Source organism: Raphanus sativus, chromosome 9 (assembly GCF_000801105.2).
Source record: "Raphanus sativus cultivar WK10039 chromosome 9, ASM80110v3, whole genome shotgun sequence".
NCBI lineage: Eukaryota > Viridiplantae > Streptophyta > Magnoliopsida > Brassicales > Brassicaceae > Raphanus > Raphanus sativus.
In genome coordinates this window covers 21,368,377-21,396,285 of record NC_079519.1, presented here as the reverse complement: position 1 = coordinate 21,396,285, position 27,909 = coordinate 21,368,377, and the positions used below count along the sequence as shown (strand labels likewise).

Here is a 27,909-nt window from a genome sequence, read left to right as displayed (position 1 = left end):
GAATGGGCCTGCGTTACAAAGCAAAGGAATGGGCCACAGCCCAAATCACAAAAAATCACTCCACCGACACATCGGGGACTCAAACCACGTGTCGCGCTCCGCACCCGCCCGGACGCACGTGTCACTTGATCCCTTCAACCCGACGAGCGTCGCCGCTACATGTCGTCTCCGGAGGCCACGACCGAGACTAACCCGCCGTCGCAAAACCTCGGAGCCAAACCAGATTAAATCCACTGGAGAGCTTCATCGGGGTTCACCCGAGATCTCAAACCGCATCGACGCGAACCCATCAAATTTAGAACTGCTTCAACGCAGGAGAGCATCCATCGCCGCCGCGAGATCTCCTCCATAACAGAACCGAAACCCACGAAATCGTGAAAATAACCGGAGCATAAGAAGCCTCCACCTAAAACCGCTTGTTCTCCTTAGCCGGAAAAGGAGCAACAACGGCGCACTAAAGCCGACCGTCCACCGAGAGGGCGGTGCGACGACGGACGCCAAGAGACAAAACGAAAACTGAGCCGACGGAACTAGACAAGCAGGAAAGTAACGGAAAAGAAAAGAAATCAGGACCGACGGTGGCTGTGGAAGCCCACGCCGTCGGCCGGACGCGATGAAAATGACGGAGCTTCTCTCTCTTCTCTCTCTTCTCTCTCCTTATTTTGAGCTCTATTGTTTATAGTGTCTATTAGTGTAGTAAAAAAGATAAAAGTGTCTTTTTAGGTAACTCACTCTCAAAATTTCAAAACCCTTATTTCTGTTTTCTCCATACCTCGAGAATCAAAAGCGAAATCTACGAAGAACAATGGCGAAGAAAAAATCCAGAAAGTCCAATCCGTGCTCTACTTTAACTTTCTATTCCCAATTTCACAGATTTGTCTGAAAATTCAGTTTAGATTTCAAAAAAGTTAGTTCATCAGATAAGAAACCAAATCTGGGAAAAAATCATCTTTCATTTTAAAGATTTAATCTTTCTTCTGTTATGTATAAATATAACGAATCTGTTATTTTTTTTCTGGAACTGATTTTGTCTATATATGAATTGGTGGAACTAATCTTGTTTGAAGGAGAACAAAAACTCTATGGAATATTACAGACGCTTTACAAGTTATTCAATTATTCCACTTGTTGAATTATTCATGTTGTTTATTAATTTCTAGTGGTTAGTTTGTTATGAATGTTAAATCTGATTCCACATTTTGAATTACTCACGAGTCCACATGTCGTTATTCATGAGTCTACATTTTTCTTTATAATATATGTCCACATTTAACTTGTCCACAAACAAATCATCCATATCCACAATTTTTTTTGTGCATTAATATGTTTTCTTTCGGTTTTGAGAATGTGAACAAGTTTTGTCATGAGATCTCCATCATTCCACTTGTTGAATTACTCCGATTTCTCAGACTCAAGTGTGAACACTTGTCTACTGATAAGTGTAAGACTCAAATGTGCATTTTTCACGTTTAAGTGTAAAACATGAACACATCTTTCTATCCACATTTTCCATGTCCACACATTTTATATAATTTTTTAAAATATATAAAATATATATATGAAAGTGGATCTTAAAATGTAGAAAAAAAGAAATTTACAATCTGCTGTGAAATTATATTTATTTTATATATATATATTAAATTTTAAGGAAAAGCAAATAAAAACATTTGATAAAATGACTAATAATAAGAACTTAAAATAAGAAAAGAAGGATGTGTACCTTCTTCCTCTTAACCAAACGTAAAGGATAGTGATGTCAAAACACATGGGGAAAAAAGGAAAAAAGTGTATCTCTAGAAGAATGTGTCTTATGTCAAAAAAAAAAGTGTCTTTACATGTTTCAAGTTTTAGATTGAAAATGGGCCCATTGTTGGACTAGGAAAAAAAACATGTAACAAAATAATACTAAAAACCAAGGTTTATCTTATGTCGACAAAACAACAATGACATAGCGAATTAGTGCCACATGTCAGAGATTCATTGTCTCTTCTCTTCTTTTACTTCTTTTCATTCTTTCTCTCTTTTTTTATTAAACCAACTACCAATAAACATCTTTAATTAAGTGTTCCTTATTAAAGTTGCTTCTCTAAACTTTAATAGTTAAAAATTGATGATGCCCCACTTATGCAAAACAAGGTTGCTATCAATAAACATGTTCTCAATCCCTTTTATATATTGGGATCAGCTTTACCAAAGAAACGGTTTATTGGGTCTTTGTAATAACGTAGTTGCATATAAACCTAATGATCTACTTATTTATAACTCAATTCCGTGGAGACGTTATTGCTCAGTGACATTTTACTGTTTTCAGATTGAGAATGGTTCCTAGCGAAAGCAGGAAAACTAGGTAAAGGGATAGTGACAGTCTCACTGCCAAGCCAAACTATTACAGAGCTCATGGTTGGTCGCTTTGCTGCAATCTCCTGAACGCACAATAAACCAATCTGGATCAACTTTATGATTTCGATTCTTGGATTCTCCATCAGTAAAGGATCAATTACAGTCTCGGGCTTTCCTTCAACCCAGCTCTTCCATGCCTGAACAAGTAAAATATGTTAACGTCTTACTTTCTTTAGGTGTCTATATATAAGTAAAAGAAATGAACTTAGAGAGATATGTAAACTGAAGCTTACAAATGCTGCAAGTCCTTCTTCGAAGCTATTGTTTCTTTGACCACTAATCATCTCTAGAAGCATAACACCATAGCTGAAAACGTCAGATTTTGCTGAGATTTGCCCGTGATTCAGGTATTCCGGAGCCATATATCCACTGCATACGTTAATTGATGAATTTATGATCCAGTTAATTCTGAAAGACTATGTTAAAAAAAGATAATGTACAGGTTAATTCTGAAAGATTATGTTAAAAAAAGATAATGTACAGGTTACATTTTTTTTTTCTTACCGGGTTCCAGCTATGCGTCTTGTTTCAGCGCAAGTCTCATCAGTGTCAAACAACCTCGCAGTCCCAAAGTCTGCAACTTTAGGGTTCATGTCTGCATCTAAAAGGATATTGCTCGCCTTCAAGTCTCGGTGAATAATCTTCAACTGAGAATCCTCATGGAGATAAAGAAGACCTCGAGCAACGCCTTCGATAATCTTGAACCTCACCTCCCATGTAAGAAGCGAACGCTTCTCTTCATCTGTAGATTTTAAAGAAAATACTCTTTTCTGCTTAAAAGTTCCAGATGTATTATACCAATATGTAAAGTCTCAGACTCACCAAAGATAAAATGGTCAAGACTAGAATTGGGCACAAGCTCGTAGACAAGAATCTCTTCGTCTTCTTCATTACAGAACCCAAGAAGCTTAACCAAGTTCTTATGTTGGAGTTTTGTCAAGATCGAGACCTCATTCTTAAACTCTGTACATCCTTGTCCTGGATCACTTAGTAATCTCTTCACAGCTATTTCTTGCCCGTTTTGTAAAATCCCCTGTAACCAGTCATCCACGCAATAAAGTTATTGACCCATATAATTATCAAGATTTGACAAAACTATTTAATTTCTGAATATTTTTACCTTGTATACAGTTCCAAATCCACCCTGACCAAGCTTATTTTTAGGCGAAAAGTCATTGGTTGCAGAGAGTATTATGGCAAGACCAAACCGCAACATAGATTGTCCATCAGAATCACAGTATTCTGATTCTGAAACATACCAACACAAAATATCAAACCTTTATTCTACAAAATTTAAGCTTCACTGAACCAACAAACAAACAACTTATACCGTTAATGTTTTTGTTATATGACTTTCTCCTCTGATCAAAGATTATGAAAAGAACAACAAACACAAAGATATTAATAACCGTTGGAACCACAATTATTGCAATAGTTCCATTCCTAATAGTTTTTCCTGCAAAAACAAGACAACAATAATAATAATAAAAACCACAAATTTATTAATCACTGACGAAATATTTTATTTACCATAAAAAACATATAATTTACCTTTCTCTTCATATCCAAGTTTTAACTCAGTATCTTCTTGAGGAGGAGTAGAACCATGACTAATCACAGACACTCTTGTCATATTCTCAGAAGAACCAACAATAGGATAAGTATCCCACCGGAAATAACAGCTGGGAAGCCGACATCCACCGCCCTGACGTCCCCAATTGTTGTATTGAAAGTTCAACACACACTTCGTAAGACATTTATTACACTCAATAGATAAAATGTCAGGAGTGCACTGCATCATCATGTAAACATCTGCAAACTCTGTGAACTCTGCTCTTATGACGCTATAAAACTTAAGCACAAGTGAGGAATTCTCAGGAGCTGAAGTAGCAGACTGGATTGTCAGGTTAGCCAGTGCTTCCCATTCTGGTCTAAAAATCTTAAGACTCTTAGGTTCCTCTATGCGTAAAGGATTTGGTGACATATGAGGTGGGAAAAGCTCGAGTCTCGCGAAAACAGAGTGATTAGCATACCGTACAAGGCATGAAGCATTGTCATTGTCTTTCGTCGTCCATCTGAAAGATTTCATTCGATTTGGACACGTTTCTTGTGATTCTTGAATCGCTTGCCCCAGGCAGTTTACACAAGCTTGCTTCTCGTAGCCTCTCCCACAAAGGGCAAGACCGTAAACTTTGTTGATGCCTTCTCCGGTTGAAGTGTTGTAGAAGCCGTCATTAGAGATGACGTTACTTGCAAGAGAAAAGAAAAGAGAGTTAAGGTTTTTGCTGTAAGTGCTGTTATCGGCGAAAAAGCTGCCTTCACAATCTGCTTCAACGTCTATAAAAGTTAGAAGGAGAAGAAAGCAAGAGAAGAGAATAATAGCACACAATTTTCTCATTCTGGTTGTAGTTTTTCTTCTTTAATTTCTTATTGTCATTGCCAAGAAATAGGCTATATTTATAGGATGAATATTGCTTATTTGTGGGTCGTAATTGGCAACGATACCCAAGTTAGTCCAGAGTTTTCAAATATTCTTTATTTCTAATGAATAATTCAACATGAAGTAATATATTTTGGAGAAATTCTAGGTTCACCAACGAATGAAAATTGATTATTTCATGTAGAGAAATTTTCAAAGAAGGAAATAAAATATTTAGAATTTATTTTTTAAATAAAATGATAAAAAATAAATAAAAAATAATAGTAGCTGTCAAAATTTATTTTTTAACATTATTGAAATTTTTCATATTAAACCCTAAACACTAAACCCTAAACTCTTGGTAAACCTTGAACTCTTGGAATATTTTTTTATCCAAGGATTTAGGATTTACCCAAATGTTTAAAGTTTAGTGTTTAGGATTTAGGGTTTATGGTTTAAGGTTTAGAGTTTAGTACGAACAGTTTTAACAATATTAAAAAAATATTATTTTTTTACAGATATTACTATTTTTATTTATTTTTTGTATTTTAATTTAAAATCAAATTTTAAATATTTTATTTCCTTTTTTGAAAAAATCTGTATATAAAATAACTAATTTTCATTGGTTGGTAAATCTATAGGTATAGACGTTTTTCAAAAGAATCCAAATCTAAATTTGATCCGATTTGTGAAAAATACCAAACCGATATTGTATCGCAGTACTTTGGGTTGAACCCGAACAGGAGTATTTTTCTAAACATTTACAAATTTTAAAAAGCCAACCAAAGTCGAATAAACACAGTTCTGAATATAACTTGGATGAATATTTTTTTTTTTTTGCTAAAAAACTTGGATGAATATTTCAAAACCTAAATAAGTAACTCAAATAAGCAAGAAGAAAATCCTCAAAATAGCATTTATTAATCAATAAAAACACTAAATGATTACATATCCTAAATTTAACTGTAATCCCGGCCCACCTCTTAAGTATTAAACTCTAAAATCTAACGACTAACCATAAACTCAAATAAATGTATATGTTATCTTTGAATAAATTTTATTTTGATGATTTTATTTTTTGAGTGATATTTTAAAATAAAAATTTGATTTGATGTTATTTGAAAGTATTTTTGGACAAAAAAAGAAGTATTTTTGGGCATTCAGGTATTCAGTTCGGTTCCGGGTAAGAACTTTTTAGTTTCCGATATATCGGATAAATCATTTTTATACCCAATAAGTGGTACTTATGAGATTTTGATTTAGTTTTGGTTTGATTTTAGATCGGTTCCGGGTATCCGTTTAATATGTGAATCAAATACATATATATATACATATACAGAATATTTTAGTTAAGATGTTAATCTAAGTGTCTAGTGGTTACACACTTATACATTCGTCATTCCAACCAGAACTGAGTTACTAAAGTGTTAATTTGATAAGTGTTTATTGTATATTAATATAGAAATACCATATATATTTATAATATTAATATAAGAGTGTAGGTAAAAATAATGTGGTATGGTGCAATGTTTTCACTCTTCTTATCTAACTCAGATTCGAGTGGGGTTGATGACATTTTACCTTATAAAGTTTAAACTTGTTTTTTTAGATATTCGGATATATGTTCGGTTCTTGATTTGATGTTATTTGAAAGTATTTTTGGACAAAAAAGAAGTATTTTTGGGCATTCAGGTATTCAGTTCGGTTCCGGGTAAGAACTATTTAGTTTCCGATATATCGGGTAAATCATTTTTATACCCAATAAGTGGTACTTATGAGATTTTGATTTAGTTTTGGTTTGGTTTTAGATCGGTTCCGGGTATCCGTTTAATATGTGAATCAAATACATATATATACATATATATCCGTTTAATATGTGTCTAGTGGTTACACACTTATACATTCGTCATTCCAACCAGAACTGAGTTACTAAAGTGTTAATTTGATAAGTGTTTATTGTATATTAATATAGAAATACCATATATATTTATAATATTAATATAAGAGTGTAGGTAAAAATAATGTGGTATGGTGGTAACAATGTTTTCACTCTTCTTATCTAACTCAGATTCGAGTGGGGTTGATAACATTTTACCTTATAAAGTTTAAACTTGTTTTTTTAGATATTCGGATATATGTTCGGTTCTTGATTCAGTTCTGATTCTAGTTCAGTTATTTCGGATATAGAATTATAGGAACCATTCGGATATTTGAGACTTTCGGTCCAATTTCGGTTTTGGGTATTCCGGTTCGATTTCGGTTATGGTTTTTGGTTCCGTTTTTTTTTTGCACATGGCTATTTGAAGGTACTTCTCAATATTTAATTTCATAAATAGTTTTTGTAATTGAGCTTACATTATTTAAGTTTTATTTGATATTTATTAAATTTATCAGAAAATAGTATAATGAGATGTCAGAATGGATAATATATTGAGCATTGAATGGACGCAGAGTTTCTAGTGCTTTATTTATTGTTTTTTCCTTCTTTTTCTTTGTTGGGACCATCTAAAGTTGCGTGTTACTAGGTTTTCAAATACTAAAATAAAAAACGGAAGTATAACTTCCTCTTTTCTTTAATGTAAATGCAAAAAGTTTAAAATATATGATATTTTATTTACTTATCTAATAAAAGTAATTTTTTAGAAAATGTTAATTTAAGAATTTAATATAACTTTCATATTTAATTTATATATTACTTATATTTTAATATAATATAGATTATAAATATAAAATGTATAAAATAGCATATAATTTTACTAATTTGTTTTATAATAATTTTTTATTTAAACTAATTAATCAATGCATCAATTTAAAAAATATTCATAATTTTTACTTAATGTTTTTAGATTTTTTCAACATATTTTATTATAACCTATAACTAAAAGCAAATTGCAGTTAAAATTAATTTATTATTACTATCCTTAGTAATAATTAAGATTTTTTTAAGAAATATTATATATATATAATAGATTAATATAAGTAATCAAATAGATGAATTGATGAAATTGACTTATTATAATTTTTTATGGTAAATAAAAACTGTAGTTCTATTTTAGTAGATATGATAACATATATGGAAACAAAAGACTAAAATGTTGTAATAACCCTCTGTATCACATTAAGTGGTGTTTAAAGAATTTTTTTTTGTTCCAAAATAATTGATGTTCTCACTATTCTATGTAGAATTTAATAGCATTTGAATTTTGTGACCAATTACAAAATGATGTCTTTTTCTTATTGGTTGAACTATTCTCATTTAATGATATTTGTATATAACCAATGTAAATTTTATAAAAGTTAGTATTTTCTTAATCTATGTGCTAAAACCTTAAACATCACTTATAGTGATACAGAGAGAGTATATGTTTAATATAGTCACCTACTAAGTTACATGGGCAATATTAAGCTCACAGAGTGCAAATTTAGGGTTATATAAAATACAAAATGTACATAGTAGCATCCGCATCCTAAAACCATAAACTATATAAACTTATGGATTTAAATCCGCAATCAGATGTAACATCTATAACAACTTGATGCAACACACTTGATACAATCGAATTGGTCAATGAACTTGGCGCGTTAGCCATCACTTAGATGTAACATCAAGATTCAAAGCACATCAAAATATCTCTACATTGATTTGAATCCACCCAAAAAAATAATAGATGTACCATAAACACCTTCCAGTTTCAAGAAGGACCTCACAAAAGCACTGTTGAACGACATCAACAAACCGGCATCGATTGACACTAGACGCGTATCACAGCATAAAGAGTTTGAAGTGTGTCAAAATCTTTTTGATGGAGACACCACCACGCGATCAGACAAGTCTTGGGGAAAGAAGAGGAAAAGAACCAAGGACATTCCTCAGTTATCATTGAGGAATCTAGAGTGCACAGCAGATGCTTCTTACAGCCATTTGCAAAGCTTGGAGCACTCTTTATTACTGAGATGCTAGACAAAGCAAAAGAGTCTATAGAGCCTTTCACAAAAAAAGTGATGAAACTTCAGAAAGAAAACATATAGACATGTTTTGAAGCAAGTTTTCATTCTCATTCGAACTGAATCAGATCTCCAGAAATCAAGCTAATGACCAAAAATAAGCGCTGAGTGGGAGACAACAACCCACTATTAAATAATTTTTTACTTTAGATTTATATTTTCGTATTTTACTGATTTTTCGGTTTTACTTATTTTAGGTCAAAAAAAGATGAACAGTGCAGACAACACTATAGCAGCAGCGCCGACCGACACTGTAGCATGAACACCGATCGACACTGTAGCAGCACCACTGACCGACACTGTAGCCAAAATCGGATGTATTGTAACTGCGATTAATATAGCAAAGTTACTGTAGCAGAAATACTGTTCATCAAAAAAAATATTGGTTTTATGTTTATTTTAATACTGACTTTTTGTATTTTATTTATTTCAGGTTAGGAAAAAGACCCTAGAAAGGCAAGTTTGCACAAGAATCGACGATGATTAGCTAGCATCAATCGATGATGGTTAGCTAGCATCAATCGACAGAGTATCAAGAGTATTGATCGCCACTTAACTATGTTGATAGACACTCATATCAAAATCAGGTATACCGGTTTTCCTTGTTAATTTTTTCCTTATGATATATTTTTCTCACCAAATTCGACTGAATAAACACTAGGGACAGTGTTGATTAAGTCTGGGGGGTTTACTGATATTTAATTTATTTTTGAGTCTTATGAATAATATTCTAAAAAACTTTTATTGAGTCAAAAAGAGGATTATGATCAAATACAATTTGTTCGCTACTCTAATCACTCTATAGTACCATTTAGATTTATTGATTGCAGAATGTATTAGATGGAAACACCGCAGTGTATCACGTAATGCTCACATCCACATCTGCTGAGAATGGCTGGAGAAACCAAAGCTGACCTCTAACCTTAATCTACTATACTCACTTGTTTTGGGGCTTGGTATATAATGGATCGGGTTCCTCCTGCAAGTCTTGAAGGTAAAAATCTGTATGTTTCTGGTTCCCTTCTCTCTCTCTCTCTCTCTCTCTCTCTCTCTCTCTCTCTCTCTCTCTCTCTCTCTCTCTCTCTCTCTCTCTCTCTCTCTCTCTCTCTCTTCTCTCTCTCTCTCTCTCTCTCTCTCTCTCTCTCTCTCTCTCTCTTCGGCATCCATATGTATAAAAGGTTAAGATGATTTTCTGGAAGATGCAGAGGGGTAGGTAAATTACTTATGACCTCCATTTTTCTAACTTAGAAGGGAATGATCACACATCGTTGGAAGCGAGGGGTAGGTAAATTATCTGTGACCCCATTATTCGCCAACACTTTGTCAAAAAGAATGAGAAAATTTGTCGAAAATCAATAAGACAGACTAGATGCCCGTTCTGGGGATCATGTCCTCAACTAGAGCAGATATCTATCACCAGATGTCCAACCCTTTGTTTAGTAAGATATTGTACGTTTTGGACCTAACACCTAATGGATGTATTCTTGGGTGTATTTCTTAGAAAAAAGCCTTATATTAAGTGGAGTCAGACTATATATGTACTTTCTTTGGTTTAATATTCGATTGAGATTTGGATTGCTTATTTATCTTAACAATTTTCCTCTCAATCCAGGGACCACTAACTTTGGATCTGATACATGTTTATTGTAACAGATGTGAAAAGAAACAAATATAAAAATAGATAAATAAAGTGATATAACAATGACAAAAATGTTGAATATAGTTCATCAACTTGGCTACGTCAACAGACCAAAAAATATCTTATCATTAAAGACGATAGATATATATATATATATATAACAATGACAAAAATGTTGAATATAATTCATCAACTTGGCTACGTCAACAGACAAAGAGATATCTTATCATTAGAGACGATATTAAAGTTACTGAATGTAAATTTAGATATATATATATATATATATAACTGCATCCCATATCCTAAAAGATTATATAAATTCATGTGCTGAAATCCACGATCAGAAATAACATTCATAACAATTTGATTCAACGTATTTGATGCAACCCATTTAGTATAACGTACTTGATACATCATCTGTCATCTATATACAACCTTTGTTCTCGTCATCTTCATAGCTGAGGAATTTCTGTCGATTTGTAGCAGCTTCCTTGAGATGTTTCGTGGCAGCTCTGTACAATGGAGACCAGATTTTGATACTAGACAGTGAATGCAAGAGTCTCATAGCCTTAAGCTGACTGCAACTCAAATCTGGATGGCTTTCTATTAGGTGGTTCTTGTGAGAGAGTATCTCATCACGTGATTGAAGACTACTTCTCATAACCTATGCTGCTTGTTCTGAACTCCTTTTCCGAGAAGGCTTTGGGACAGTAGAGGCTCGGGGAGCATTGGAGCCTCGTGGACCATTGGAGGATGAGGGAGCATCTGGTTCAGGATTGGTTTGCATTGCTGGAGGATTGGTTGTCCCTGCTTCAGATGCAGCATCATCATTCTCGACCTCCATATTGTCTAACTCATTTCCATCTTGCTGAGCACTCCATCCTTCTGCTCCACTTACATGAACCCCACTAAAAATATGCTCCATTAGATATGTGTTTGCCACTGGTTTTTCTTTGTACTTCCTAGCTCCAGGCCATTCCTAGAATAAAATAACAACCATCACTCATGTTTCTACTTAGCGTAAACCTAAAGTGTTTAGCTAACAGATTCTAAAGTTTTTACCTTACAACGCTGCTCCCACCAATCATCACTCATGTCTATTGACCCATCTGGATGATATCCAAGTCCAATTCTATTCTGACTCAACCTCTTCATAGCTCCGTATTGCTTCTTGCAAGAATTAAACTTGTTCCTAAACTTTATCCATGCATGCCTCACCCCATATGTATCACAAAACTTATTTGCAATTGTCTTTCTTGCAGTTTCATTGAGAACCTTATTTCTCATATTGCCTTTCAGTTCTTCTTCAATTCTTAGTTGAAGCACAAACCGTGTTTGTTCATCACTCCACAATACAGTCTATGAACAGCACAAGAAGACCATCTAAGTCAAGCTAACTAAATTCAATGCATAAAGACTAAACTCAACTAAATGCTAACTAAATGCAACACAGAAACACCAAAATAGTGTGTTGAGAATGACTTACATCATTTCCAGGGACAAATGCCATTGAAGTTTGAGAGAGAGATCTGGAAAGGCGTCAGAGAAGAGATAGAGCTGGAGAATGTGAGATTGAGAAGAGAGCCAGCAAAAATAATCATTCACGACTTAAGCTATAAAATAATCTGTAACTTAAGCTATAAAATAATCTCCCTATGCTACCTTCGTTACATGAGCCAAGCAGAGTTACAGGTTCATCTTTATACATACAACTCAAGTTACATGTTCATCTTTATACATCACAAAGTACACTAGTTCACATCAACCAAGCAGAGTCAAACCTAAAGTAGAAAGTAAGTTATCCAAAGTCTAGCATCAGATACAAACGAACAAAGCCACAAAGTGTTGTCCTTTTTAAAAAACATTATCGAACAAACACAATCTACACTCGTTTTGAGCTAATATAGTTAACATTACACATAAACGAATGAAGCAAATATAGAAAGCAAAGCTCTTACGATAGAGTGAGAGACGAAGCTTCTGAGACCAGATGAATAATATCAGGATCTTCAAAGGCACCTGCACATGTTAAGTCGGAAAGTTAATAACCAGAATAGAAGAATAAAAAAAACATCACAGATGTTCAGAAACAGATGCAAGAACTACATAAAAACGAGTTCTCTGTCAAGAAGCAACCAAGAGAAAAATGGTGTTGGGTATGCACCACTTTGAGATTAAACAGAGAAAGGAAGCTAGGACTTAAGATCAGTAGCAAGTCTTATGTAGTATACAGACAAAGCCTCATCTATTTTCACTTTCAAAACACACACACACAGAGGAGTGATCAAATGCTAAAAGCTAAACATCTATCTCCAGCAAAGAAGCAAAAAGAGCTCACATTGGATGTCAAAGACGAAAATGTACTCACATGAACTGTAACCAGTAGCTATCAAACTTCAGCTCTAATTAAGTGCTACGGTTAAAGGAAGACTCTTAAGAAAATGTACAAGTCACGGCAACAGATAAGACACATCAACAGATAAGAGAACAAAGCAGTGAGACTACTTTGCTCAACAAACCAACAAACAAGAGGCATTAGAAATCACAAGAGAAAACTCAACACACAAATCACAAGACTAAATGAGTTACCGTGAAGATGAAGCTTACGAGAAGGGAGCCGAGATGCTATGGAGATGAGATGCGTTTGGAGAAGACCACTCAAAGCTTCATCTTTTATGAAAAATAAAACAAATGAGATTTCTTCCAAAAGGGTATATGTAAGTTACCCATTACAATGTGAAAAACTTACCAATAGAGCGTGAGAGGGAGAGACTGCGTGAGAGAGAGAGAGACTGCGTGAGAGAGAGAGACTGCGAGAGAGAGAGGGCTGCGAGAGAGAGAAGACTAGGGTTATGGGATCAGGAGTACGAGATTCATGGTTGCAGAGATCGGAGGTTGCAGAGATCGGAGGTTGAAGAGAGCGTGAGGAGTAGATCAGATTTGAGAGGTGACGGCATATTAGGTTTAGAAACCAATAGCAAAACTTTGTAATTTTTAAAATAAATGAAGGGTATTACCAACTTCTAGTACTTTTGGATGAGTTTACTGTATTTGGAAGCTTTCAAAAATCGCATCCATAAATCCCGTAAAATCCGGATGAGTTTTAAAAATACATCCGGATGCCGCATCCAACTTAACCTCCTATTTCGCCCAAACGAACATCCAGTGGCGAACCTATTTGTGTTAAGGAGGTGGCACTTGCCCCCACAAAAATTCTAAATTCTTTGTAACTCAACCCAAAATTTAATTATTTTTCCCTATCAAACTTTATATATTAGTCTTAAGTTTGTATTTATACATGATTTTTCCCCATATTAAAAAAATCTTACATTCGCCACTGCGAACATCGGCCCGCGTGTGTGTTTGGATGCCGCATCCAGTTCGCGAGACGAATAGGGCCCTACAGATTCAAAAAAGTATTGTTGTGTTTTTCTGTGTGACCAAGCATGTTATTATTATTTTTTTAGTAAATGCTTTCAAGTTTAAATGTAGTGAAGTAAAAGCTTCTATGTAAGTAGCTAAGGTTTGGACCTTTTTCCGCGCAAACCGTTCACATAACGTGAGAAATGGATGCAAGGAGTCAAGCAAAGCCGGGTTTTGGGTTAAGCAAAAGATGAAAAAAAAGTCCACGCTTCTAAGTGCTTGGTCACAAATGTATATAGTTTAGTAATTGAACTTTAAGAAGTTTACTAATCCTCTACCAGGTTCGGTTCTACACGAATCATAACAGATTTTATTATTCTTTTAAAGTTGGTCAGTTTATCCCTTCTAATCACATAAATCTTAGCGCCAGCTATGGGTATAAATTGGCTAAAAACCTGTATTTTAGTTTGTGTTTTAGTTAAAGCAATAAGCTTGTCAAGTCAAAAATAAGTAATACGTATATTATGCGCTTGTTAACCGAAAAGAAAAAATAGTGAAATTTTTTGTTTTTCTATTTCTGTAAAAACAAGTTATTTTAGTTATTTGTAAGACTTGGAAAAAAATATGGAATTTAAAATCTAGGCGAAAGCAAATATGGCAAAATTTTGCTGTTAACAATTTATAGATAAACTTTGAAATAAAATTTTAACAATTCACACCCAAAATATTAATTTGGATATGCTACCTGCAGTTTCTTACTGTTGATAGCTCGTGTATTGGATTATTAATAGGGAGAATTAGAAAAATGAGACACTTTAAACTTTTGTTTGTCACAATAAGACTTTTCATACTTTTGACAATTTGGACATATTTTACCCTTGTTTTATGAGAAAATAATAAGTAAAATTTTAAAAATTTAAAAAGTATTAAAACTGTAGGAAACATAAGTATGACAATATATGAGTTTAAATTTTTTTTTTAAAAAATTCGAATCATATTTTATTTTATCTTCTAGCTACAGTTAGAATACTCATTCTGGCAGTCTACTTAGTTTATAATTCGGATTCTAAATTTAAAACACTGATATATCCAGGCTATATACCGTAATATAACATTTCTTCTATATTCTAGCAAAGATAGAATCAGTTACGTTATAATCAAGAAAAATGTCTTTGGTGTACCTTCAGCTAGAAAACAAGATATAACCACAACTCAGTCACAGAGCTCCGTTACATTATGTGTCATAACCTGTTATACCTTTTACTTTATATGACGCCAGAAGGTAGAATACAGTTCACACCTATTATACGGTGTTCTGGGTAGGTAATATGCGTATTCTAGGCAAATCGTGAAAATATGGAAACTTCCATTGCCCGGTTGTCAGGTTCGATACCCAAGTAACGCGTTTTGCTCTTTTTAGTGTTTATTTTCATTAATGGTATAACCGTAAATAAGTCATCATCTTCCTCAACAGTTTTTAGGGTTACAAAGACATTTTTACAGAGCCACTATGTTTTCTTTGATTGATTTAGTCCATTATTTTGCGTTTTTCTTGCTGGGTATGGTTTTAATTTGTAGATTTAGCATGTATCTTCCAATTTCAAGCTTTCAAAACTTAAAAAACGTGAATAAATTTGGTGACTCCGATTTAATGGCCACCATTAGCAAATGATCTAATCAAGAACAAAAGAAAATAACCTATCAAATCAAATACAAAATAAAATCGAAGAGGCTATAAACCATCTTCACATGACACAATACAAAATCAAAGAGGTTAAAAAAGACATCAAACAAAGATGGAGACAATAATCTCAGAAGATAAAGAAGAAGATGAAAACAGAAATTTCATAGATCGCCATGGGAGCAAGCTCGGCGGAGAAGACAGTAAAAAATAATTAGGGTGTCGTTCCTTTTTACCCGGTAAATGGGATCTCTTTTGTTCTCCCTTTTGTAATTTTTTTTTACTTCTTAAATGTTTTAAATAATAAATTTATTACGAAAATTATTATTTATAATTATAATTCAATTACAAAAATGAGATTTTAAGGGCATTATAGTATTTACAAGAATTAAAATCCTAATTTGAGAAAACATCGTGTAAAAATCCTAGTGTGACAAATCCTAGTTCAAAGTGTCCTAAAAATCTAATTTTCCCTTATTAATATTAGTCTATAAAAATTAGATTATAAAAATTAGATTCTCTTATTTGTTTTATGAAATTTTTTTCTTTTCTTTGTAAAATCCGAAGATATTCTTTAGTTAGTATTTCTCGGCTTATAAATAGGAGAAAATTGTTTTTTAGACCAAAAAAATGATAACTATGTTCTATTAGGTTAATTTTTTTTGTACCATTTTTTTTTCTAATACCGTTTAATATATTTTAAACTAAATCAAATTAAATAGTTTTACAAACAAAAAAATTCAAAAATACCAAATACTGATGAAATACCTATATTTATGTATTAATATTTTTCAGTTCTAAAAATATTTAAATCATAATTTCATATTTTGTTCTAAAAAAATAAAATTGACATTCTATGTAGTAAACATATAATCTATTTTTTCATTGAATCTACCTATATATCTACTTAAATAATAGTAATCTAAAAATATTTGGTAAACACATTCAGCGCTTAACATATCGTTCTAAAATCTGTAGAAATCGGAATCTACACATTATTATAAATCTAAAACTTGTAAAAATCTGAATCTACATATTACTATAAATCTAAAATAGTAGAAATCGATTTCAAACATTTTTACTGTAATCTACACTCTATGGATAAGGATAATCAGTTCCAAAAATATGAAAAGTGAATATTTGAAAATATTTAGTTTCCTTAAATTTTTTAATTAAATCATTTTTAAATATAAAAATTATTTTAATAAAAATAAATTTATAAAAATAGAAATATTTTTAGAATATAAAGTCTGTTTTTAAATAAAAATTTATTTATAAATAAAATAGAAAAATCAATTTATAAAAAATAGAAAATAGATTTATAAAAAATAGAAAATCAATTTTCTTTTAGAAAAATAGAAAATCGTAATTTATAAAATCAATTTGTAAATTAAAAAAAATAAAAGTTATAAAATCAATTTTTAAATTAAAAATAAAAATAAAAAATCGAAGTTTATGATTTTTTGAGATTTTTTATATTTTTAATTACTTCAGTTAAAAATTATATTTTAATATTTAACAATATTTTTTAAATTGTAATTTTTAGTTTTTAATTAAAATTAGGGGCAGTTTTGCCTTTTTGAAAAAAATTAACCTAATAGGACCTAAAGTATACGAGATTAGTCTTTTAGGACAAAGTTATCCTTTTTGGCCTAAAAAAACAAATTTCCCTTATGAATACGTGTACAATATAAATTAGATATGTGAATTTGAACACCGTTCAGATTCAAGTTGGACAGTTTTAGATTTTTAGTATTATGTTTATACTATAAGTTTCATACAAGTTTCTTTTTTTTTGTTTTAAATGGGTTTGGTTAAGTCTGAATCGGGTTACACCACATAATCCAAAAGTACTTAGCAATTCAAAAAAACTTTAAAATATTCATGATTAAACTGTTCAGAAATCCAGTAAAAACTTCCCAGGCTATCTAAAAAGTATTGAGTTATTCTTGGGTTCATCCCCTAGGGTGAACCTTTAGGTTCACCAACCAATAGGATTTAAGTATTTCATATTTAATATATTTTGAAAAAAGAAACAAAATATTGTTAAATTATATTATATTTTCAAATAAATAGTTAAAAATAAATAAAACAGTTGTAGTTGCAAAAAACAATTTTAATAAAAACTCTAAACCCAAAATACTAAACCCTAAACCCCAAATACTAAACCCTAAACCCCCAAATACTAAACCCTAAATCTTTGGGAAACCCGGAACCCTTGGATAAATTTTAAACCGTTGGATGAATCATAGCTTTAAAAATTTAAAAAAATATATATTTTTTCAATTACTACTATTTTTATTTATTTTTAGCTATTTATTTTAAAAACATAATATAATTTAACAAGATTTGTTTCCTTTTTTAAAATATATTAAATAAAAAATACTTGAATCCTATTGGTTGGTGAACCTAAAGGTTCATCCTAGGGGATGAACCTAAGAATAAGTCAAAAGTATTCAAGATATTGAAAATAATTGAATATCCAAAAATCAAAGTATAAAAACGACCAAAAACTCTTTTTCTAAAAAAGAACGACCAAAAACTTTAAAACTACTCTGAAGTTTCCAAATAATTTTGTGGAAATTATAATTTTACCATAAATTTTATAAATTTTTATAAAATTTTATAAATTAACCTTTATAAAATAACTATTTTCATTAATACTTTGAGTTTGAGATGAAAAAGACTAAACTAACCTCCTACGTAGTTCATAAATGTTTACAATGATTTATAAAACATTTATAAACCTAAAATCACCCCTAAATATTAAACCATAAACAATTATTACTACATTCTTAACTCAATTTTTTTGATATTTTCTTTGAAAATAGTATTAAGAAGTGGTATCTAAGTAATGGTATTTCAAATAATTTCTCATTCTTAAGTATGTTAAAGGATCATGAGGTCTGCATAATTATATTGTTAAAGTAATAAAACATGAGTTTCAAATCAACCTTAGAAGGATTTCTGATCTATCATTCAAAATCTCAAATAAAACTTAGCCTAAAATGGCTATAAAAACATAATAAAGGTCTAAAACACGATTTAGATACTTTGAGTCAAACTGTAATTTCTTGAAACGTCATTAAACTCGCGTCGGTTTAACATGTAAAGATGGTGTCAGCCGACATCAGCGAGAGTGTCGGTCAACATACATCGGTTCAACTTGGTATTTTCAACATCATTTCTCTTTAAGTTTCAAATAGTTCTAAAATCTCTAAAGTACTCCAAAACATACCTGGACTTGACACTAAAAAGAAATAAAAATATATATAATAAACACTCTAAATATGTGACTTATATCATGGTCAAAACCCATAAAACTATGATATATCAACTCTCTTAAACTTATCATTTGCTTGTATTCAAGCAAAACAGAGTCTAAATATATGGAAGAGGTTTGAAAACGGAGGAACTCACTTACTCTTTAAAATCATTACTTTCACCATTACCTGTTATAAGCCACATCAAATGGTATCTACCTTTAAAAGTACTTCCATGTAATGGACTTAAACTTAAAATCCAAAGCATTCTAGTCCATAGCTCACAAGAGACATCCAAACTGACCATCACTGACCTCATTTAAGAGTCTTTTGTGCAGTTTCATCTTGGAAGTATCAATCAAAAGACACATTGACCCTCTTACCCATTCAGGTTTTTGATCACAAAGATAACCTTACTCTGGTTCATTTCTTTTTTCTTATCTCACTTCATTGAATCCATTTCTTTTCTTTTTTCTTTCTCTTTTATGCTCCGAAAAGTGTAAGTAAATAGTGAGATCATATGAAGTTTTTCTATCCTTCATTTCCATCTTTGTGTGATCATTCCATTGTAGTAAAATACTGAGGCCATAGGAAAATTTTCTACCCCTTTATTACTCAGGAAATCAGCTCAATCTTTTATTTTCTCATTTATAGATGCTGACGGGAAGAGAAAAGGAAACTATACTCACACATACATGCTTTTTTAGACCTAACCGAGGAAACCGATCCAATATATACGCCTCAAGACAAGCGAATCAAATAGATAATTGGAGGCCAGTTTTGAATCCTTCAGACATTCTCACAAGAATCGATTTTATTAGCAAATCGATCCACTTCTGCTTTTCTATGTCTTACACTCTACAACTAATAACTCAGAAAATGATGCTAGGTAAACAATTAGGTGGTTACGAATTGGATCGGATATTAGTTGCTAAAAATATTAGTATTTATGATTTACTTGTTTTATATGAATATTACATATTAGTATTTGGTTTATTTCAGAGAGTTACTAATATCCTGAATTTTTTGTTCGAATTAAAACGAATAATGAATCGAATCAAAATTTACGGATATTTTGTCCAATTTTATTTAGGAACCATCATACTTCATAAGCATAATAGGTCTAAAGTAACAACTTGTATTAAATTATCTATTATTCATTTATTCATATTCACATTATTAGAATAACAAGACAAGCGAGTAAATATGTAATAAATAGAGAAATACTTGGGTTCACCCCTAGAGTGAATCTTTAGGTTCACCCAACCAATAGGATTTCGTTATTTCATATTCAGTATCTTTTAAAAAAGGAAACAAAATATTGTCAAGTTTTATTATATTTTTAAAATAAAAAATAAATAGAAAATAATAATAGTAGCAAAAAAGATTTTATATTTAAAATACCGTCAACAAAACACTAAACCATAAACCCTAAATCATAAACCCTAAACCCATTGTAAACCGTTGGATAAATCCTAAATCTTCTGATTTTTTAAAAAATATACTTTTAACACAATCGGCAAAACACTAAACCGTAAATACTAAACCCTAAACCCTAAATACTAAACCCTAAACCCTTGGGTAAACCATAAACCCTTGGATAAATCCTAAACTCTAGGATTTAGAATTTATCAAAGTGTTTTGGATTTACCAAGGGTTTAGGGTTTACCCAAGGGTTTAGGATTTAGGATTTAGGGTTTAGTGTTGGTTGACGGTATTAAAAATATAATTTTAAACGTGTTTTTGTTTGCAATTATTATTGTTAATTATTTATTTTTATTTTTATTTTAAAAATATAATAAAACTTGACAATATTTTGTTTCCTTTTCTAAAAGATACTGAATATGAAATAACGAAATCCTATTGGTTGGGTGAACATAAAGGTTCACTCTAGGGGTGAACCCAAGAATTTCTCTAATAAATATCATGATTTTCCATGTTGAAGTTTCTAGCAGACGTTAGCTTTGATTGGTGGTAAAAACCGAGTTGAAGTTTCATGTAATATGTAATAAATATTGGTGGTAAATTAAAGTAGATCTTTTTACTGTGGACCCACCACATTTGGAGTAAACATTTTTAACTATCACATGTTTTGTTTTTTTCTAGCGATAATATTTCCACTCCACGAAACTAACGAAAAGTTTACTATATAATATGGTTGGTTCATATATATAGTAGGTCTAGGTATTTTACCTAGATCCGAAGATCCGATCCGAAATCGACACAAAAAATCTTGGTATAGGTAGGAATTGAACCATTTTTTACTGTAATGGGTCTTATTATAAATAATCAGTGGGTTTCGGACCCGTTCCGCTCCGAATCCGAAATCCTATGGAATATTCAAAATATCTTAAAGTTTTAATATATATAAGATATATCTCAGTGTTGTATATATTTTGTATTCAGATTTGAGCTTTCAAGTAAGGTTTTGGGTTTCGGGTAATGTTTTAGATTTTCAAAAATATAATTCGGATAATTAATAAAAGTTTGAGTGGTTTTTTTATGTTTTCGGGACACATTTAAAGTAAAATTTTGGATATTTATGGATATTTAATTATTTCAGGTTTTTTGTGTTTTAGGGTATTTTTTTAGGTTGGATCCGACATATTGAGTCTAACTATGTAAGATCCGAACCGATTCAAATCTGAGATGATCCGAACTAAATCTAAACAGAGAAATTTTAATTACCTAATTAGATCTAGATATCTAAGATCCGAAAGACCTGAATCCGACAAGATCCGACTCGAGCACCCAAAGACCCAAGCTTAGCTCAACCTCTTATTCTGCTTTTGTTGACCAGTATACTAACCAATCACAGCCGTTGAAAATTTCCACAAGTCATTCACGTCATGATAGAGAAAAGTCCATTCTCGTGACGAAAAAAAAGAGAAAAGTCCATTCCTTTGTCGTCATGTCACCAAAAAAGCCAGAGTTTCTTTTTTCTTTTTGTTAACCCGAAATATTCAGTGGGCCGTGATCCAATTGATTAATTTTCGCGATTCTGACCATCGGCGCTAATCAGATCCAGTTGCTCAAAAAAAGAAATTAAATACCCTGTCGCGTAGCCACAAAAATGGGTAACCTGAGTTGGGAGACATTCGAACATGTGATCCTTAAAATCTTTACGAATAGTCTCGACTACCCGATCACACCCGTGTGGTTAAACCGGAGTTTCTTATTATTGTGTTTTTTTAACCGATGAAAATAAAAACCATATGAAAAAGAAAAGATTTTTTTTGACTAAAAGCTTTAAAAAATCAGCATTTAACAATGAAAAGTATTTTTTATTTAAGTCAAAACTAAAGAACTTTTCCAGACGTCGTACTAAATATGAAAGTGCAATTATAAAATATTCATGATAATCACATCAGCATGCAATTATGACACATGTCTTGTGCAAAATAACAAGTTATTGGAACTCAAATTTTGTAAACTTTTGGCTATGTTAAATTTTGAATCAACTCAAAGAGAAATATTTCATCTGCTTCATAATAAGTGTCATTCTAACTTTTTTTTAACTTAATTGATAGAAATATCCAAATACATAGCATTAAACATAAATGGGGGATGGTTCCTTGTTGGTGATTTCAACGAGCTCATGAATAACTCTGAAAAGGAGGGAGGACCGCCAAGGCAGGAGAGTTCTTTCTTTGATTTCAGAGCGATGGCTCGGGACTGCAGACTGAAGAAAATACCAAGTTCTGGAAACCGTCTTTCATGGGGAGGTGTGAGAGAAATTATAGAAAACGGGATGAAAGAGAAGGTTTGGATACAGTGCCGTTTGGATAGAGCATTTGGTAATGCTGAGTGGTTTAGAATCTTTCCACAATCACACTCAGTTTACCTAGAAAAGACTGGTTCAGATCATCGTCCTATTTTTACCAGTCTTGCTAACATGGGACAGAGAAGAACGGGGCGTTTCATGTTTGATAAACGATGGTGCAAGAAACCAGAAATCACGAAAGTGGTACGTAGAGGATGGGAGAGTTTCACAGGATCAGGCTCTGTCTCAGAAAAAATCAACTCCTGCAGACAAGAGCTATGTAGGTGGAAACGTCATGCAAATGTGAACTCTAGTAAAAACATCCAGAGATTGAGAAGAAAGCTCGAAGAAGAAGAGAGCAAGCGGTTCCCTGATTTAGCTAGTCTTGCTAACATGGGACAGAGAAGAACGGGGCGTTTCATGTTTGATAAACGATGGTGCAAGAAACCAGAAATCACGAAAGTGGTACGTAGAGGATGGGAGAGTTTCACAGGATCAGGCTCTGTCTCAGAAAAAATCAACTCCTGCAGACAAGAGCTATGTAGATGGAAACGTCATGCAAATGTGAACTCTAGTAAAAATATCCAGAGATTGAGAAGAAAGCTCGAAGAAGAAGAGAGCAAGCGGTTCCCTGATTTAGCCATTCTTCCTTCTCTCCGAGTAGAACTTGAGAAAGCTTATGATGAAGAAGAGTCTTACTGGAAGCAGAAGAGCAAGAATACTTGGCTCAAAGTTGGTGACAAAAACACCAAAGTTTTTCATGGTTGGGTTGAGACGAGAAGAATGAAGAATAAGATACACTCTCTCTTTGATGATAATGGAGTGGAACATTTCTCTGAAGATGAAATGGGTGGAATCGCAGTAGACTATTTCAAGAATATGTTCCACTCCTCAGGTTCTGCTGCGCTGACTGAACTACTCAATGGGATGGCACCTAGAGTCACATAGCGTATGAATAGGGATTTGATCAGACCTATCACTGATGCAGAAATACGCAGAGCAGTTAAGGGTATCAAAAGCGATAGTACCCCCGGTGTTGATGGGATGACGGGTCAGTTTTTCCAAAACTTTTGGAACATTGTCGGGCCTCAGGTTACATAAGAAGTCAAGAGATTTTTCGACACTGGGGAGCTACCTGCAGATTGGAACTACACTGAAATTTGTTTGTTACCTAAGGTTGAGAACCCTAACCAGATGAAGGATCTTCGGCCTATCAGTCTATGCTCGGTCGTCTACAAAGTGGTCTCGAAGGTACTTTGTGATCGCTTGAAGGTTGTCTTACCACACATTGTCTCTCCTACTCAAGGGGCCTTTGTTGCAGGACGTTTGATATCTGATAACCTGCTTATTGCACATGAAATTGTCCATGGTCTGCGCACTAATCCTGTTTGCAAGTCTGATTTTATTGCCATTAAAACAGACATGTCAAAGGCGTATGACAGAGTTGAGTGGGATTTCCTAGAAGCTCTATTTTTGAAGTTAGGCTTTCATCAGCAGTGGGTCTCGTGGATCATGAGGTGTGTACGATCTGTCTCCTATTCAGTGTTGCTTAATGGCCAATCCTATGGAAAATTCACACCTGAAAGAGAGATTAGGTAAGGAGATCCTCTTAGCCCTTTTCTCTTTATTTTGTGTGCTGAAGCTCTAGTGCATACAATGAATCAAGCTGAACAGGAAGGTCTGATTTCGGGTATGAAACTTGCGCCTAAGTGTCCATCGGTTCAACACTTACTATTCGCAGATGACAGCTTCTTCTTGTGCCGGGCTTCCCTCGCAGAATACTCTGAATTTTTACGGCGTCTGAAACTGTATGGAGATTCTTCTGGACAGATGATCAACTTTCAGAAGTCAGCAGTAACTTTTGGGGCCGGAATCGATCCTGTTATGCGACGTATCTTGGCAGAGTTTCTTAATATTGAGAAGGAAGGTGGAGATGGCAAATATTTGGGCCTCCCTGAGTGTTTTAGTGGATATAAACTCCAACTACTAGCTTTCATTGGCGACAAGATGAGTAAACGACTCAAAGGGTGGTTCGCAAAGAAGCTTTCTTTTGGCGGGAAAGAGGTTTTGTTTAAGTCTATAGCGATGGCTCTTCCCATTTATGCCATGTCCTGTTTTAGATTGACAAAACATCTGTGTCAGAAGATCATTAGTGCCATGGCCAGTTTCTGGTGGGATGAGAATGATGAAAAGAGAAAGATACATTGGATTTCTTGGAAGAAATTGTGTCTCTAAGGAGAATTGAGGTATGGGGTTTCGAGACATTGAGGATTTCAACCAGGCTTTTTAGCTAAACAAGCATGGCGGGTTTTGAACGATCCTACTAGCCTCCTTGCTCGTATCTATAAATGAAGGTACTTTGCTTCATCAGAATTCATGGAGTGTGGTAAAGGTTACCGTCCCTCTTATGCTTGGAGAAGCTTGCTTTTTGGTAGTGAGTTGCTTAAGAAAGGGCTGATAAGATCCATTGGGAATGGGAGATCGACATATGTTTGGTCACAGAGCTGGATCATGGATGACTGTCCTCGGAGACCTGTCAATAAACAAAGAGAGATTGATGTTAACCTACGAGTGGAGTCACTTCTGGATGATAATCATCAATGGAACGTGGAGAAACTACAAACTCTATTTCCAGAAAATGAGGTGGCTCGTATCCGCCAGCTTCAGGTTGGCAACATCGCTGATAAGGATATATGGGCTTTCTCTGATAATGGTTCTTACACGGTTAAGAGTGGTTATAAGTTGGCATCTCTAGCAAAAGAAACAGAGGAAGTACATTCTGCAGTATCACGGCCTGGAAATTTTGAGCTCAAAAGAAAGATCTGGAAAGTTGCAACAACTCCTAAGATTCGAAACTTCCTGTGGAGAGCGGCTTCTGGTGCCTTGGCGGTCGCAGAGAATTTGAATACAAGAGGTTTAAACGTTGACGTACGATACAAGATATGTAAGGTGGCACCAGAATCTATTGAGCATATTCTCTTTCATTGCGCAATGGCATAAGAGATCTGGAATCTTGCAAATTTTCTGCAGCTGCCACCAATGAGTTCGGTATCAGTGACTGAAGGTCTCTCTATGCTTCTTCAGCTTATGTCAGACACTACAATACCGAAGTCTCCGCGAGTGGCTATTCCTTGGATTCTTTGGACCATATGGAAAAACCGGAATAGTTTGATTTATGCGGACTCTCAGGAATCTTTGGTGAATCAGGTTCAACAGGCTTTGGAAGAAGCGCGTTTATGGGAAGAGGTGAACGGTAAGGAGGAAGAGGTCGTTGGTATACAAGGAATCAGTGCAGTCTCGAAGAAATGGGAACCTCCTATGGCAGGTTTCGTCAAATGTAACTTTCACTCGAATTGGAGGAATGCCTCATTGCACAGTGGAGTTGCTTATCTGGTGCGTGATCAACAAGGCAACGTTTTACATCATGCAAGAGACGCCATCACTTTCTCACCGAATAGGCTAACGTCTGAGCTGCGATGTTTCATCTGGGTACTGAAAAGCTTGCGGGATCTAGGATATCAGGAAATCGTTTGCAGTTCTGATTGTCATGAAGTTATGGAGGCTGTAATGAAACCCCTTGGCTGGCCTCGCTACCGGATTCTCCTTCAAGAGATCACCGCTCTGTGTGGGTCTTTCCACTCTGTTGCCTTTGAAACAGAATCTGCACACTCCAACATGGTAGCTCACGAGATATCAAAGAGTGTTCTCCGTTATGGTAGGTTTCAATCTTACCTAGCTTTGGGAGGGCCAGCTTGGTTACATCATCTGATCGTAAGGGAAACAAGTTAGATTAGCTCATATGTCTTCTTAAGGTTGAGCCTTTCTTTTTGTTTTCTCTTCTCACCTATATGAGGTAATTGTTTTTTTGTTATACAAAAAGTATCACTTTACAATTTCAATGCAAACTATACATACTTTCAGTTAAAATTAAATTGCAAACTGCATTGATTTTATAAATAATTTTATTTATCTCAATTAATATTGATCAGATAATTGTAATTAATAACAACTTACATATATTTTTGTCACTTTTTTAATCTCTGTGAAAAATGTAAAAATAACACTTATTCAGAAATAGAGGTGTATCAACCAAATGTTTTTTGAGCTCTAAATGAAAAAAAGTATTTCAATTAAATGAAATTAGATGTTAACCAGCGCTTTTAAAACGTGTATTTGATTTTTTGGGTAAAAACATTAAATGTGGTATCGAGTATTATTTTTTGAATTTTGATTTTATATCTATGTTATAAAATAATTATATATGTGTCCTTGTTTTAGGAGTTATACGAAGAATGAGATGTACATGGTTAAATTCAGATATTGGATAACAATGAATAAGAATATTCTTTATCGAGAACATGAGATTTTGGTTTCAGAGCCTAGTATCACTAAGTTAAAAGCTTTTATCTGGAAAATCAATGTTCCACCGAAAATACGTCATTTTATATGGCAGATAGTATCTGGTTATGTAGTAGTTACATGGAACTTGATACGATGCCATATGTGTTGTAACAACCATTGTTCTAGATGTGGAAGATCCGATGAATCAGTCAACAATGCCATTTTCGAATGTTCCCCTTCTTTGCAAACTTGGGCCCTCACCTCAACACCATTTTGTACGTGTATTTTTACAACAACGAATGTGTATAAAAATTTGGACTATTTTTATGGCAGAAGAACAACATTGAAAAATCCAAAGCTAGATAAAAACCCTTATCCATGGATTATTTGTTATCTATGGAAAAATTGTAATGACTGATAGAACCGTATTTTATAAACTACGGATTACTGAATATTGTAAAGAATAAAATTGATAAAAATATACCAAAGATTAAGAAAAGGATGATACAACTGCAGAGGCGAGATATTATCTCTTTCCTTAACTCAAAGACCAAAAGAGACTGATAGAACCGTATTTTATAAACTACGGATTACTGAATATTGTAAAGAATAAAAATGATAAAACTATACCAAAAAGTAAGAAAAGGATGATACAACTGCAGAGGCGAGATATTATCTCTTTCCTTAACTCAAAATATGTCCCGTAGTGCGACGGTTCGATAACGTAATGAGTCCCAGGATACAACTGCAAACAATCTTCTGAATTTGCGTCACTCTATCAGAAGCCTGGCGAAACTAATTTTGTGTTGTACTCTCACACACAAGAAATAAAAAATACTAACATAACTTTTCAATATGGGAGAATGTGGTTTTTTCTTTTGCTATTAATGTGTATTTTTTTCTATCATGCTAACAAGCCATTTATATAGAAAAATAATGAGAAGCACAAGTTTCATTTTTCAACATAAAATGAAACCTCCCATGGTGCACTAATGGAGTCTTTATTTCTTGTCATTATTATGTGAATTCATTTCA

At 33.3% G+C, this 27,909-nt stretch overlaps 3 protein-coding genes across 3 annotated transcripts; 1 reads left to right on the top strand and 2 right to left on the bottom strand.

Moving 5' to 3' along the window:
• Positions 1–1,676: 1,676 nt before the first annotated feature.
• Positions 1,677–4,877, bottom strand: LOC108827346 (putative cysteine-rich receptor-like protein kinase 39). Its single transcript, XM_018600723.2, has 7 exons — positions 3,952–4,877; positions 3,731–3,856; positions 3,521–3,648; positions 3,223–3,433; positions 2,905–3,142; positions 2,634–2,769; positions 1,677–2,537 (listed from the first exon to the last, which is right to left on the bottom strand). Exons 1-7 carry the CDS (start codon positions 4,796–4,798, stop codon positions 2,253–2,255), a joined length of 1,971 nt encoding a protein of 656 aa, XP_018456225.1. The 5' UTR covers positions 4,799–4,877; the 3' UTR covers positions 1,677–2,252.
• A 6,250-nt stretch (positions 4,878–11,127) lies between these two features.
• On the bottom strand, positions 11,128–11,973 carry LOC108824955 (uncharacterized). The gene is made up of 3 exons (XM_018598313.1): positions 11,950–11,973; positions 11,526–11,822; positions 11,128–11,442 (listed from the first exon to the last, which is right to left on the bottom strand). The coding sequence occupies exons 1-3, from the start codon at positions 11,971–11,973 to the stop codon at positions 11,128–11,130; spliced, it is 636 nt and encodes a 211-aa protein (XP_018453815.1).
• Positions 11,974–24,909: 12,936 nt separating this feature from the next.
• Positions 24,910–26,322, top strand: LOC108824956 (uncharacterized). Its single transcript, XM_018598314.1, has 2 exons — positions 24,910–25,461; positions 25,564–26,322. Exons 1-2 carry the CDS (start codon positions 24,910–24,912, stop codon positions 26,320–26,322), a joined length of 1,311 nt encoding a protein of 436 aa, XP_018453816.1.
• The last annotated feature ends 1,587 nt before the right edge of the window (positions 26,323–27,909 follow it).

What these genes read in the sequence shown, in the direction of transcription:
- LOC108827346 (XM_018600723.2), bottom strand. Translation starts at nt 4,798, where the DNA reads ATGAGAAAATTGTGTGCTATTATTCTCTTCTCTTGCTTTCTTCTCCTT. An exon ending in ACTTGGATATGAAGAGAAAG is followed by an intron (nt 3,857 to 3,951) that starts GTAAATTATATG and finishes TTGTTTTTGCAG; the next exon opens with GAAAAACTATTAGGAATGGA. An exon ending in AAGAAGGACTTGCAGCATTT is followed by an intron (nt 2,538 to 2,633) that starts GTAAGCTTCAGT and finishes TTACTTGTTCAG; the next exon opens with GCATGGAAGAGCTGGGTTGA.
- LOC108824955 (XM_018598313.1), bottom strand. Translation starts at nt 11,973, where the DNA reads ATGGCATTTGTCCCTGGAAATGAT. An exon ending in CATTTGTCCCTGGAAATGAT is followed by an intron (nt 11,823 to 11,949) that starts GTAAGTCATTCT and finishes TGCTGTTCATAG; the next exon opens with ACTGTATTGTGGAGTGATGA. An exon ending in GGTGGGAGCAGCGTTGTAAG is followed by an intron (nt 11,443 to 11,525) that starts GTAAAAACTTTA and finishes ATTTTATTCTAG; the next exon opens with GAATGGCCTGGAGCTAGGAA.
- LOC108824956 (XM_018598314.1), top strand. Translation starts at nt 24,910, where the DNA reads ATGGAGTGTGGTAAAGGTTACCGTCCCTCTTATGCTTGGAGAAGCTTG. An exon ending in CAAGAGGTTTAAACGTTGAC is followed by an intron (nt 25,462 to 25,563) that starts GTACGATACAAG and finishes AATTTTCTGCAG; the next exon opens with CTGCCACCAATGAGTTCGGT.